The following is a 12627-nucleotide window of genomic DNA, read 5'->3' as shown; positions in this document are numbered from 1 at the left end:
ACTTACCTAGGAACTCCCAAGCAAATAGGACGAGGGTACTTGCTATGAATCACAGCCTGTCACAGGGAACTGGTATTACAGAGCTTTAATGAGACCAAGTGTATGCTAGAGAACACAGCGACAGAGGTACTCCCAAGGCTATCGCAACGACGGTTCACGGGCGCTGCGACCCTCCGTGATGGGAGTATTCGAGACCCTGTCAGTGTGTAGAAATGTGTTCGGCCAAGTGCCGGTGACTATCTCGAACCGAAGCTGACCAGATTGTCGGAGATTCATTATGTAAATATGTAAATCCAGCGTGCCTGAGAGGCCTGGTCCATTGAACGTTCTGGTTAGCGGAACTTTTTTTCCTTTTGCTGGGCGATCGTGTGTTCATTTCCCCTCGTAATGACGAGGGTGTATAATAGTAATATGACTATGCGTATGCAACCCGAGCTGGCCATGTACCCCAGAATCACATCATGAAGAACATTCATTTGCCTGCAGTCTGCGACATGATCGGATCACACGAATGTGCCAAGTATCGGCCAAGTGATAACCAAAGTATTAGGCCTAGGGACACGCTATTTAAATGTCAACGAGAGAGCAAGCCTATCTGACCGCAATTCCATGCCTCTTTTCTCTCTTGACACTGGTGGTGCTGTATAAACGATTACTTACTACATGCCGTGCAGGGATGGTAAGTGCTGAGCAAGCACCGTGATTGTATTCCGAGGCTTCCCACAAATACAATTGATGACGAAGACAGTGAATTATCCGAACCTCCTTGAACGGGCTGCTTCCTAGTCACGGTGATCATTTTATTAGTGGTGCTCTGTCATATCTACGATCAAGTGTTTCCAAACCACATTTCTACCTCGAGAACGTAAGGTTTAGTGAGGGATACTCCCGGTAGTCGGTAAAGATAGAACGGACGGTTGGCTGCGGTACATGTACCCCTTTAGAGCGAAACATCCATAAAACTCGGAGATTATATAAGCAGAGGCGAAGGTGTATCCAATTAAAATTGTTCATAGTTCGTCCACCCTGCATGAGAGATGACATAGATGACAAGATAGAAGTGATAAAAATTTGTTTCCCCTACGTGAACTAACGAGAGGGAGATAGGTGGTCACGGTTGATGTTGCACACCGATATCCCCCAAGCGACACTGGACGCCATAGCCACTTGCGGAGTTAATAGTTGAGAAGTTGTCCATGGAGACGAAGCCATGTAATCCAAATTAGTAGGGCATATGAACTTCTATTTGCTTCTTTTAGGCCATAAACCATCACGCCGTCTTTTCTTTTGCGACAGAAAGCCCAAAGCGAACTTCCGACTTGTCACCCGTCGGTAATTTTCTGTTCACTGACCCCCGACTTCCCATCTGGCTGTAATCTGCTTTTAAAACATCCTCTTGAAAAGAAAATTATCTTGCCTTATTATTACAAACACCACAGTGGCGTGAATGTTATACACATATTGCAGTTCGTCAGCAAGCGGCAGTCAATCGCCCTCGTCCGAGACTGCTTCCAACAACACATCGCCTTCCCTCATCCCCACACCCCTCTGGCCCTCGAAAACGTCGGATGAAATAGATTCGCATAGCGCACGTTCAAGACAAACCCCGAATAGAATGCCAGTAGATTTATCTCGCGGAGTGTCCACAGGGAGGGGGGGATGTTGGTGTGTATCACGCGATCTCCCAGTCTGTTCCACTGTGCTAACACATCCCGTCCAATCGTAGGACATGTCGCCTGCGAAGAAAGGTGAGCATCCACTGAAATAAAGCCGTCCATGCATTTTGACTGCGGACCCTTCTAACAGAAATGTGACGAACAACGAGAGGGCAATTCATGTCATACCTGTAAACGTTTAAGAATAGATTGTCTAGGATGGGGCAACAAACGTCCAGAATGGATGCGCGTGAGTCCAGTTCGCACCTTCATCGTCACCGTCTCTCATCATCCTACAGGACAAGAAAGCAGTGGAAGATTACAAGGCTGGCATCAAAGCTCAGCTCACACGTGCTGGCCTGATCCGCGGTCAGCCCAAATCATCAATATTGCAAGCCAGTGCAGCGGCACCGATATCTTCGCCAGCTTCTTCATCATCTGTATTCCCTTCGCGACAATTCCAACGATCTGCAAGTGCTTCAGGGTCTTCTCGAATCAATGATTTGGCGATATCGTCGTACGTTGATCCATTGAGTGACCTAACCGTGCTACCCGTGTTTGGTGGGTTTCTTGTGATGAGCTAAATGAGTCGACGGCGGCTGACAGCCGCATCCCCAGGTTCAACATTGAACTCACCTCAGAGCCTTTCTGTCCCTCTTTACGTGAGCGATGGGACCTTCCAGCGTTCAAATCACAATTCCCCCTTCAGCCCTGCCGGCTCCCTTACCTCCCACCCGTCGCCCATGGCGGAAATGCACTTTAATCCTGACTTCGACACCGCCACCCAAAACCTGTATAACAGTCCGATGTTGTCGATGCCAGACGACGGCCTCCAAATGGAGCACGTATTTTATTATTTTGAGCATATTCGCAAGTTGCAGTATGCATTTGCCGGCAACTCTGTAGCAAATATAACATATTCAGTAAGTTTTCTTCCAAGACAATATTTCATCGCTAACCATTATTCAGCTTGTATTGCAACATCCACAGGGCCCTGTAGCGAACGCAATCTCCGCGTTAGCATCATTGCATTTCAGTCTAATGCGCACCGCTCACGGGCTTGAGGCGCCAAACCCAACACTGGAGAACTCACCAGCAATTCGATTCTATGATAATGCCCACCAACAAATTTATAGAAACAAGCAGACAATGCTGAGCGAATGCGACGCAAACGCAGCCATTCACATGCTAAGCTTCTCGCTCGTTTCAGGTGGGGTGACCGATTGGCGCCCAATGCTGGACATTGCGAGCGAGTGGCTAGTGAGGACGGGGATAACAACGAGCGACAACCCTAGGTTGATGATGATGAAAATGAACGAGGCATCGCGACTGGCACTGAAAGCCACCATGGTGAGTTCCATAGAGATTATGATTCACTGAAGCTTACATGAAGCACAGTGGTATGATATCATGTCAACCCTAACCCTTCAAACGATGCCAAAGCATCTAACTTTCTACCGGCGGCTGTTCCGCGGAGGTTCGGGTTACTGGGCATTAGCGCAGCAGGGCATCGGTGACGAGTCGGTCCTTCGTATGGATAGCTTGACCGGTTGTCCAGACGAAGTACTCCTTGGTATTGTGGAGATATCAACTCTATCATGCTGGAAGATGCAAGAACTTCGTAAAGGTTCTTTAAGCATGAGAGAGCTCATCCGACGAGGGGACGTTATTGAGCGACACCTCCGTACCCAAACAGAGACGGTGCTATCGGTAGACGCGGACCAGACACCGTTACATCCTGATTTGTCATCAACGGCTGCTGAGCTTGGCAATGTACAAGATTCACCTGCTGGACAGGCGCGCGCATCCCTTCCCGCGGATGACTCTCGGAGGCTAGTAGCTGATATCTTCCGAGAAGCAGCCATCCTCTACCTCCATACAGTGCTCAGCGACCCTAATCCAGGTCAGTCGAAATTGGCACGTTGGATCTGCAATACTCATGACTTTGTCACAGGAGTACCCGAAATCGTGAATTCGATAGATGTCATAGTACAAATTTTGAACCGGCTGCCCGTGTCGAATATCGACCGCTGCCTGGTGTTTCCCATATGCCTGGCTGGGTGTCTCACGGACGATCCCATGAAGCGCGAGTTTCTGAAAGCTCGGTTGCAAGGTCAAGACGATGGCTTTGGCAACACCAGTCAGACTCTGAGAGTCATGGAAACAGCATGGCAGAGACGGGATAATCAAGGAGGAGCAGTTGAATGGCAGGAACTGCTCCATATCCAGGGACGCTATCTGCTCCTGCTAGTTTGAGCTCTCACGGTTGCTCACTCCGCGACTGCACGATTAATGCAGCGATGATACCCTACGCACCCCTTATTTAATGTAATTGCATCGGCCTACGCACGCTACCATCCTACAGTACTGTGATTAACAATATATAACGCTGGGTTTTTGAATAATTTGACTCACGTTGCAACGCCCTACTCTAGGAAGAGCGACGTGTTGTTGACGGAATAGCTTGAAAGGACAACATGAATGTTTGCGAGGCCACTCCAGCAAAAGGTTTGCGTGCAAGCGGAGAAAACAGTCTGTGCAGAGAGAAAAGGTCAGTTCTGGTGAAGGGCAACAAGTAAAAGCTATATACCGAGCGACCGGAAATTAGTATTTCCTTTGTGAGGCATGCGCGCTCACCAGCGCTCACACAAGGACCAATAAGATGGTGAGAACTACTACAGTTCTGATTGAAGAATGAAAAAAAGGGATGCAGGCAGTGAATATTGAATTGATGGCATGCCACGGTACTTATGAGAACAACGTTAAGTCGAGCGCTGGCGGAAATGGAAGGGCGCTCAAAAATTTCAACTGATGTGATGGCACTGGGCGTCGGCGCTTGCGAGTTTGAAGTCACAAGTCGTTCCGAGACAAAGTGTCAATCGCTTGACCGTGGTGGCCACAACCCAAATAGTAAAAAATAAATGCACGTGACAGTCGCGTCGAAAAAGATGAACCGCGTGTTGCAACGTCACAGCCACAACAGTTAACCTGAACTTCACGCTTTAATCTCTACAAACACATCGTTGACGACGGTTCCGACTCACTACGCTTACGACAGATAATACCCGTCATGTTCAAGGGAATTTTACCCTCATCAAAAAGAATATCTTCCTCAGAATTCACCATGGTCACCAGCCTTGGAGATCCACTCACCGGAAAGGAGAACGTCCCTGACAATAATAACGTTGCGGCTCCTACAGTCGCAAAATCAGGGAAGGGAACTCTTTACAAGGGTAGTTCAAAGCAAGAAAAGTCAAAGACTATGACTCGGGCCTCACAGGACCTTGTGGTCGAGCCGGTAGTGATGAACCAAGCCTTTGACAAACTGTTGGTAAGACTGTATAGTGATGACAATGGTCGATAGTACTTAACAGCACATGCACACAGGACGACCTACAAATTCCTTCCACTGTTCGTTTGAAGCTAGTTGGCATGGATTCAACCGTTAAAGCCGCCATGCTCAAATCATCTCATGTTCTGACATCAAATCCGACCTCTGGCTCACCAAGCACCCCAATGACATTGAGAAAAGCACGCAGTAGCGAATCTGTCGGTTCGCCTCTCCCGCCTTCTCTGAGTTATGACGAGATGCCTACGAAAGGCAGTTGGATGTCTGGTCTCTCCGGAAAGAGTACAACAGATCTCCACGCACTCGATAGCAAGCAAGGTCACGACCGCGGTTCATCCTTTGACGCCGCACGGACATTATCTCATGGTCAAACTTCTCCGGTTATCCCAGGCGACTTGATTACGAGCAAATCCAAGGACAAAGGCTTCGTTAAGAGCATAACTCCTGTCAAGTTCTGTAGCATCTTGACATCGACTTCCAGCACTCAGCTAGGAATGGAGACAGTCAAGAAGCTCCGACTACTTCTACGAAATGAGTCGGCAACGTGAGTGTCGAGTAATCTGAAGGACTTTTGCCATGTGGCTCATCGAACTTTGACTAGTTGGTCGGAAGACTTCCTGAGATTAGGTGGATACAATGCTCTGCTGACGCGATTGAACGAAATACTCGAAGTCGAGTGGCGGTGAGTTAATACGTCAAACCTTCAAATCACATTCTTATCTCTTTATTCCAGAGAAGAGCAGCATGATGACCAGATGTTGCATGAATTACTTCGATGCTTCAAGGCCTTGTCGACTTCTTCAATAGGTTGCTTTGCTTTGCGCAGCTCGTGTCCAACTCCGTTCGTGCAATTGGTCTCTTTGCTTTACTCTGACAAGAAACCCGGAGACGTGGCAACGAGACAGCTCATCGTCGAATTATTGCTCATCTTGTTCGAGTTATACCCTTCTTCATCGCTCCCATCCACTGGTAGCCGTCCACGTCGTGAAGCTTGGGAACCTGAGGGCCGTTCATCCTCGAGTCTCATCACTCTCCCTGCGCCACACAAGAATTTTTACTCGTTGATCCGTGCTCTCCTCCTGACACCTGCTCCCCCTCCAACCGAATCGCCTGCGGCGCCTGTGTCACCTCATGCTTTCATTGAATCGCTACATCGCCCGAGGATCTATAAAACTTACCTTCAGGAGCTTTCGGACGTTTGTAGAGATTACTTCTGGGTGTTCTGTCACCCAAATAACACAGTCTGGAACTTGGCCGAGGTGGATGAGGGTAAGGTGGAGAAGCCCAAAGCACCTGGGGGTATGACTGGAGGTGTCGAATTCGAAGCTATGGGGTACTTTGTAAGTGGATGAAGAGCAAACGCAAAGGCTGAAGCTGACCAGCAACTACCACCCGAGCAGACGATGCACCTCAAACTCATCAACGCAATTGCTAGATCTGCTCATGAACTGAACCTGCCCAAGGAACACGACATGTCTACACACCGCTTCCACGCTGACCTATTTGCGTCTGGATTCGAGCGGATCATTTTGGTGAGTTAACCTAGCCTGATAGTGGAATGAATATTCATCGTATTTTGATCCAATAGATATCGCGCAAGACATCCGCAACATATTATCCGACGTTGCATCTCGAGCTTGCGCGATACATTGCCTGGGCGGGTGCAGCAAGATTCGAGCTGCCGTGGACTGTATCGCGACTGATTGGTCCTCCCCCAGCAGCATTAGCCAAGATGACTGCCAACCAACAACAGAGACCAAGTCGACAAGGCCAAAGCCCACAGAGTTCGGCGACCAAGAGACCCCCTCCGGGCTTTATTGGGCTGCCGTCTCCTAAGAAGGTTGAACCCATCAAGTTTGATTAAATGGAAGTACTGCGCAGGGAGAGCTGGCTTCCTGGTAGCGGTTTTTTTTGATCTAAACCGATGATGATCTCATTCGTTCTGTTGTACGTTTTAGCCATGCTTTTTTTTTTTTTTGCTTTTCTTACAATGAGGTGCACGAAACATGATAAATTAATTACAACAATAAAATGTTGGAAGTGTCTGGGTTATACAAAAACGAACATATATTCGAGCCCAAATGTACATATGTATATGAAGACAGGGTAGAAACAGAAAGAACTATGCATGCTCCTCGCTACAGGGCACCAACTCGCGCAATGCGCAACATCTCAGTCCACTTGGTGTGCTATTTCAAACGCTACTTAGTGCCCACCCAGAAGTCGAGAGCCCTCGTGGTCATTACCACTGAACCCAAACCTTGCCGCGTTGTTGTTATTGGCTCTGTTTCTGATCTTGAGTTCCAACCCGATTGCACTCCGCATGAGCCAGCACAACGACAGGATGGCAGCTCCAAGCGCACACCAGTGCACGAATGGAGACTTTTCCGGCGTTTGATGTACAAAGACAGCCCATAGGAACCAGGAGACTGCAAGGCATCCAGGAAGGTCGCCCTCTGTGGACGCGTACGCATAAGCGGATGCAATTGTCTGGAGGGTGAACCTGGGAACATATGATCAGATATCACCCCGGTCAAGCGAACTATAACTTACAGGCTAAGGAAGACGAAAACTTTGGTCCAGGTCTTCGCCGGCTCAGTTTCTGCATTCACACCAAAAGCCTCAAAGGCGGTGCTGAAGATCAAGGATGTAGTCCAGCCGTGGTAGAGGGAGAATGGAAGGTGCAGGAAGAGTTCGTCGCAGATGTTGCGTACGGTGCTTGCTTTCACAAGCTGGTAAATTTTCTGAACAGATAAGTCGTATCTATCAAGTCGTTCGACTAGGAAGTGGCAAATAACAACCTACCGATACAACTGAGCCAGTAAAGATTATGAAAACAAAAGCTATGACATACGTCAGTAAACTGAATGACCGACAGATCAAATTACCGACCATATTTGTACTCTTGGTTGGTCCAGGAATAAATGTACATGACATTTAAGAAAGCAAGAAGTGGGAGATTCCAGCCTATGGTGTCCACAATGACCTCCTTACCCCGTCCAGAGAACTGGTAGATGCATGTTCCAAGAGCCAACAAGTGAATGAGAGGCCTGTTGGCGGTAAGCGCCTGATATAGGAAGTGTACGTATTTCGTACCAAAGGAAGAATGCCCAAGGGGCAGGGGTAAAGTACGTCTCTTTACCGGTGTAGTAGACATCCAGGGGAGAAACAACTGTGTACCCATTTGCTCCCATAACGAAAAGAGCTCCGGCGATATTGGCCAGCTGGAAGGAAGCACCGCATGACGTCAAAAATAGTAATATTTTATCAATATAATTGCTTTACTTTCAGAAGTAAGTGGTCAGACCACGTATTCTGGGGAGGACGGCGGAAGAACGATGACATGACTGAATTTATGTGTTCTGTGTTGGGGAGTAGTACTGGAAGGAAGGGGACTTACAACGAGGCGTCAAGGGTGGAGTTTATGTAGGTCCACCTTGGTCCGCCAGTAACGTGTGCAAACCACGCGCCAGAAACCGCGTTTGATGGGCGTGGTCCGTCACGTGGCAATCTTGTCTTCGAGCAATGGAAGCACCACCAGTCAGTGCTAGTCGGTGATTCGCCTTAATCTCCCTTCACAAAAAGCGCTGTAATTGTACACGCAAATATAACATCAGTGATGGCATTTCCCCCTTGTGCAGGACGCTGCAGTGCCAGCACGCCGATGGAGTCTGATTCCTGAAGCAGTGGAACTGCCTTCATGCTTGCTGCGAGGGGCATACTTTTGGATATTCGACTGACACAGCTCATCGATCGATCATACCCTGGTGTTCGAAGGTGATCTTCTAGTGCTGTAGATTATCTGGAAAGCTGCAAAAGGCTGCAAGTTTGCAGTAGTAAGTAATTTATGTCAAACAGTCGCAAACATTGACCTCGCGTCAGAACGCGCCCCTGATGAACCTTCCACTTTGTTTCCACTCATGTATTCTACCCCCACTCCGCTCTGAGCGAGTCAAAGGGCCCATCAGAATACTCGCAATCTGTGCATGTTCCAGAAACAGAATTTCTCGATTCCTCCCCACCTGCCAATCTTTCAGAATCTGACGAACAGATCCTGGTGGCCTCAGAACAGCCCCTAAAGTATGATTTGATCTTGACGGCGATTATGAGTACAATACCTCGAGCTTCGGTACGGATGCCTCAGATCGTTTATCTTATACATAAGTTTCTTCCTGAAGGTCACGTTTACATTTGAAGTGGGAAGGTTTTCTCTCTCTCTTCAAATGTAAAGTACATTCATCAGCCACCTACTGACCTGAAGTCGTGCTGATTAACTTTTATATATCAGAATCAGTTGCTTTCTATATGCTCCAGAAGTTATTGTTACGCGCCCATATCCTGTTCACCAATGTCTCACTGCTAATCTATTATATGCTCTTTAATATTGCGTCCACCCCATCATCGAACATGATGCTGGGGAATCAATAGGTATCATGGGGATCACTGATAATTGCTTTCCTCCGCCCCCGACCTCCAAGTCGCCATCTCCCGTTTCGAAGATGGGAGATTTAGGATGCCTTCGATAAAGTGGGTCAGAGAGTGCGGCTTCATCACATCATGATTCGACACTCAAACTTATGGTCGACGATGACTCAAACATTGATTTAGCGATCTTGATCTCTAGAGAAGAGAAGTCCGGATAGCGCCCCCAAAAGGAAGACAGCGACACCGCAGGAGCCCTTCGCAAGAGTCCTATAGGCTATGATAGACTTGGAAGGATTCACTCCCAATCGGACCCATGACGCTAAGTTTAGGCCGGTTGTCGTCGAGGGCCACAACTGGCTCGACGTTACCGAGATTCGTTACACCGTTTTTCTGCGTGGCGGAGACGGCAAGTTTTATTTCGATAGCAAGGACTCTACGCACATCGCAGAAGGGGTACGGCGCGTTGATATGCGATATCACAGACCTTAGCTGACACTTCGAAGACACTTTTCCCTACTGTTCAGATGGATGATGTCGACCACAAGCTCATGGAGGGCGCTGCAAGACTGAAGGCATGCACGATATCTGTAATGGAGGACCTCGGGGTAGAGCAGAACAAGTTGCCACTTGCGCGTCAATTCAGACTAGAACTGCAGTTGAACTGGGCTGCTGCGTCGAACCAGGTTTCGAGCGCAATCTATTCACCGCTCACTTGCGCTATATTGACTGGTTCCATTGTAAGCACGTCAAGTGTGCTTCGCTAGTGCAAATTTAATTATTATCTCAGCAACGAGTGTTCTTTCGGACGTATACTCGACTCAGGTAATTCATCACTCTAGATGATCCTGTTCTGCCGTTGTACCGATGGAATGTGGTAGTACTGCGCTTCCTGTGCGTGAGCTGTAAGTGATGCAACGAGTGTCATATTTTGTAATGATAACGTCCATGGCATAATTGGTAAATACTGTACAATGTTAGTTGGGTATCCCGATGCGTCCACCTTCCACCCACTGATAGATCTAGACATGATACAACGCCGTCCAATGCACATATTCCCATAAAGACGTTCATAGCAATCATAATGTCCTCTAATTGATCATACCTTGATACGCAAAACTTTCTTGAAGGTGTCCCATTTGCTCGGGTGCGAGAACACCACCTGCCATCTAAAAACTGTGAGCCACAACGGCACGATGTCCGCAGCTAAGATCTTACCTGACAATCAAATCACCGCGTCCAACTGTCTTTCGACCTTCCCGAATCGGCATGCCCGCTCCTTTAACTAGTATTTGTCCTTCGGTAGACTTGTCGTAGATTGGATAGGGAAGTGCGAAGGTAATATCGTCCCCATCCATGCCATCTATACAAACATCGCCCCCTCGCTCGGCAAGGCTTTCCACCCATGGTACGCATATGTCCATAAACAGATCGTCTTTCACCCTAGTGAAACGACCATCGGGCACCTCTTCAACCAGGAAGATTACGTCCTGAAGGGTTCCGTCCTTACGCTGGTGACCTGTGCGGGGACAGATAATCCTGGTTCCGCTCCGAATACCCGGAGGTACTTCGATACAGATCTCGACCTGCTCCGTCTTGCGGGATAGTAACTCCCGTGTGACGAGAAACTGGTAAGTGGTCCCGTGATACATCTCGTCCAGAGTCAGGGGAAGAGGAAACAGCCACTCCTTAGATGCGCCTCGAGGTGCACCAAGGGCTCGCAACGGGGAACCATACGTGGGAGCGTGATCAGAGTAAGATGGACACTCTTCTTTCCTGCCCTTCGATGACCCCTTAGAAAGCTTTTGGAGGAGCTCCCTATGAAACAGTAAATCGGTTGTGATCGTGTTGAAGACATATCACTTACTCTCTGAGTCCAAGCCGAGACAGTTTATGTAGCTTGGATGACGGGGGTGGAATTACGGGCTGCGAAAAGTTCCCTGTTTGACTTCGTGATAGTTTCCCATCGCTGCGGCCCTTGGAATATGTGAAGGTAGGTCCGGCCCCCTGGTTGTTTTTAGACCGGGTCGAAGTGTCCGACTTCGAATCACCACATGCAGCTAGAGGAGGCACTTGTCCTGATTGCGACTCGCGCGTGTTGCGTGAAAGATCACGCAAATTGTCATGTGATTTTAAGGGAGAAATGTTGCTCGTGTGACTGCTACGAGAACGGCCAGCGCTCGTGGTAGAGGATGGCGGTTGAACAGGTGTAGCTGATCGTGGCGACCCGCGTAGGTTATCGTATGATTTTGTTCGGGAGCGGGAACGAGAACGAGAGCCATTACTGCCAGTGCTGGAAGACTTGGGGAAATGGTGTTTCGGATTGAAATGGTGGTCATGCGAGGCATGGTGAGTCGGTTTGTCGTCTGACGAACGAGGCTGAGAAAGTTTTTCGGTGTCAGAGCTATGAACGGAAGCGGACGGGAACGGATTGGGTGCCTGCGCACTGTTCTGAGAGCCTGACGACGTTGTGCGACGTGATGCCTGTGTGTTCAAGGCTTGGGGGTTTGGCTCTACGGAAGAGCTTCGGACTGTGCCAGTCTCAGTGGGTGTAAAGGATGGCGAGGCCCTGTCTCCACAAGAAGGATCCGTGCTTTCTGTGCCATCCATCAAGGAATGGTAGGCAGAATTGACCTGGTAATGATGGCGTCGAACGCTGGACTGAAACACGCAATGATAACGCCGCTTACTTCGACAAACATTTGCGCTGCATGTTCTTTGCCGGTCAGATGACGGTCAGGGTGCCACTGGAGGGCCTATAAGAGGATGAGCAGGGTTAACGCGCCATGGAACCCCAAAACACACCATTTTCTTGTATGCAGCTCTGATATCATCGTCAGTAGCGTCAACGGTGAGACCAAGGATACTATAGTGATCTGGTCTGCGAAAAGCTGCGGGCATTGTCGGATAGTAATGAGAGTGGGTTCACAAGGCTCACAAGTCGCACAGGGCGGTAAGTATGCGGGCTCCAAGAGTGGGGGAATATTAGCACTTCTTCTGCAACGAAGGTAGCGTTTATATAAGAGAGAAGGTTTGTCAAAAACCGATCAAACGTACCTAAACGTACTCTCCAATTGATAGGTCCCGAAGCGATCATGAAATGCAGATTGCCTGCAGGTCACATCCTGAAAACAACTATGCCTCATGTTAAGCACGTTTCGCGTGTCTTTGTGAGTAATCACTCACCCGAAACATGATCAT

At 48.6% G+C, this 12627-nt stretch overlaps 5 protein-coding genes across 5 annotated transcripts; 3 read left to right on the top strand and 2 right to left on the bottom strand.

Annotated features, from left to right (window-relative positions):
* Window positions 1-1447: 1447 nt before the first annotated feature.
* Window positions 1448-3911, top strand: EDB91DRAFT_1054159 (fungal-specific transcription factor domain-containing protein; the record flags this gene model as incomplete). The annotated part of the gene is made up of 8 exons (XM_041313809.1): window positions 1448-1665; window positions 1727-1748; window positions 1807-1905; window positions 1955-2216; window positions 2274-2578; window positions 2625-3005; window positions 3054-3558; window positions 3610-3911. 8 exons carry the CDS (start codon window positions 1448-1450, stop codon window positions 3909-3911), a joined length of 2094 nt encoding a protein of 697 aa, XP_041176754.1.
* A 624-nt stretch (window positions 3912-4535) lies between these two features.
* EDB91DRAFT_1347448 (armadillo-type protein) lies at window positions 4536-7058 on the top strand. Its single transcript, XM_041325924.1, has 6 exons — window positions 4536-4986; window positions 5043-5548; window positions 5606-5686; window positions 5738-6344; window positions 6405-6536; window positions 6593-7058. The coding sequence occupies exons 1-6, from the start codon at window positions 4726-4728 to the stop codon at window positions 6866-6868; spliced, it is 1863 nt and encodes a 620-aa protein (XP_041176753.1). The 5' UTR covers window positions 4536-4725; the 3' UTR covers window positions 6869-7058.
* A 151-nt stretch (window positions 7059-7209) lies between these two features.
* EDB91DRAFT_1054148 (uncharacterized protein) lies at window positions 7210-8349 on the bottom strand (the record flags this gene model as incomplete). Its single annotated transcript, XM_041313806.1, has 6 exons — window positions 7210-7507; window positions 7558-7748; window positions 7810-7847; window positions 7897-8054; window positions 8101-8228; window positions 8290-8349. 6 exons carry the CDS (start codon window positions 8347-8349, stop codon window positions 7210-7212), a joined length of 873 nt encoding a protein of 290 aa, XP_041176752.1.
* A 1356-nt stretch (window positions 8350-9705) lies between these two features.
* On the top strand, window positions 9706-10255 carry EDB91DRAFT_1248940 (uncharacterized protein; the record flags this gene model as incomplete). Its single annotated transcript, XM_041322997.1, has 3 exons — window positions 9706-9882; window positions 9933-10166; window positions 10217-10255. 3 exons carry the CDS (start codon window positions 9706-9708, stop codon window positions 10253-10255), a joined length of 450 nt encoding a protein of 149 aa, XP_041176751.1.
* Window positions 10228-12511, bottom strand: EDB91DRAFT_397116 (uncharacterized protein). Its single transcript, XM_041327113.1, has 6 exons — window positions 12484-12511; window positions 12232-12423; window positions 12117-12182; window positions 11294-12060; window positions 10645-11244; window positions 10228-10595 (listed from the first exon to the last, which is right to left on the bottom strand). The coding sequence occupies exons 2-6, from the start codon at window positions 12325-12327 to the stop codon at window positions 10526-10528; spliced, it is 1599 nt and encodes a 532-aa protein (XP_041176750.1). The 5' UTR covers window positions 12328-12423; window positions 12484-12511; the 3' UTR covers window positions 10228-10525.
* Between the last annotated feature and the right edge of the window lie 116 nt (window positions 12512-12627).

Source organism: Suillus paluster, assembly GCF_016628075.1.
Source record: "Suillus paluster strain FC165 chromosome Unknown EDB91scaffold_29, whole genome shotgun sequence".
In the NCBI taxonomy this organism is placed as follows: Eukaryota; Fungi; Basidiomycota; class Agaricomycetes; order Boletales; family Suillaceae; genus Suillus; species Suillus paluster.
Note: the sequence above shows the minus strand (reverse complement) of the source record. Positions and strands in the feature narration are given on the sequence as shown.

What these genes read in the sequence shown, in the direction of transcription:
- EDB91DRAFT_1347448 (XM_041325924.1), top strand. Translation starts at nt 4,726, where the DNA reads ATGTTCAAGGGAATTTTACCCTCATCAAAAAGAATATCTTCCTCAGAA. An exon ending in TCGAAGCTATGGGGTACTTT is followed by an intron (nt 6,345 to 6,404) that starts GTAAGTGGATGA and finishes CCACCCGAGCAG; the next exon opens with ACGATGCACCTCAAACTCAT. An exon ending in GATTCGAGCGGATCATTTTG is followed by an intron (nt 6,537 to 6,592) that starts GTGAGTTAACCT and finishes TTGATCCAATAG; the next exon opens with ATATCGCGCAAGACATCCGC.
- EDB91DRAFT_397116 (XM_041327113.1), bottom strand. Translation starts at nt 12,327, where the DNA reads ATGCCCGCAGCTTTTCGCAGACCAGATCACTATAGTATCCTTGGTCTC. An exon ending in GAGCTGCATACAAGAAAATG is followed by an intron (nt 12,183 to 12,231) that starts GTGTGTTTTGGG and finishes ATCCTCTTATAG; the next exon opens with GCCCTCCAGTGGCACCCTGA. An exon ending in CGCGGTGATTTGATTGTCAG is followed by an intron (nt 10,596 to 10,644) that starts GTAAGATCTTAG and finishes CACAGTTTTTAG; the next exon opens with ATGGCAGGTGGTGTTCTCGC.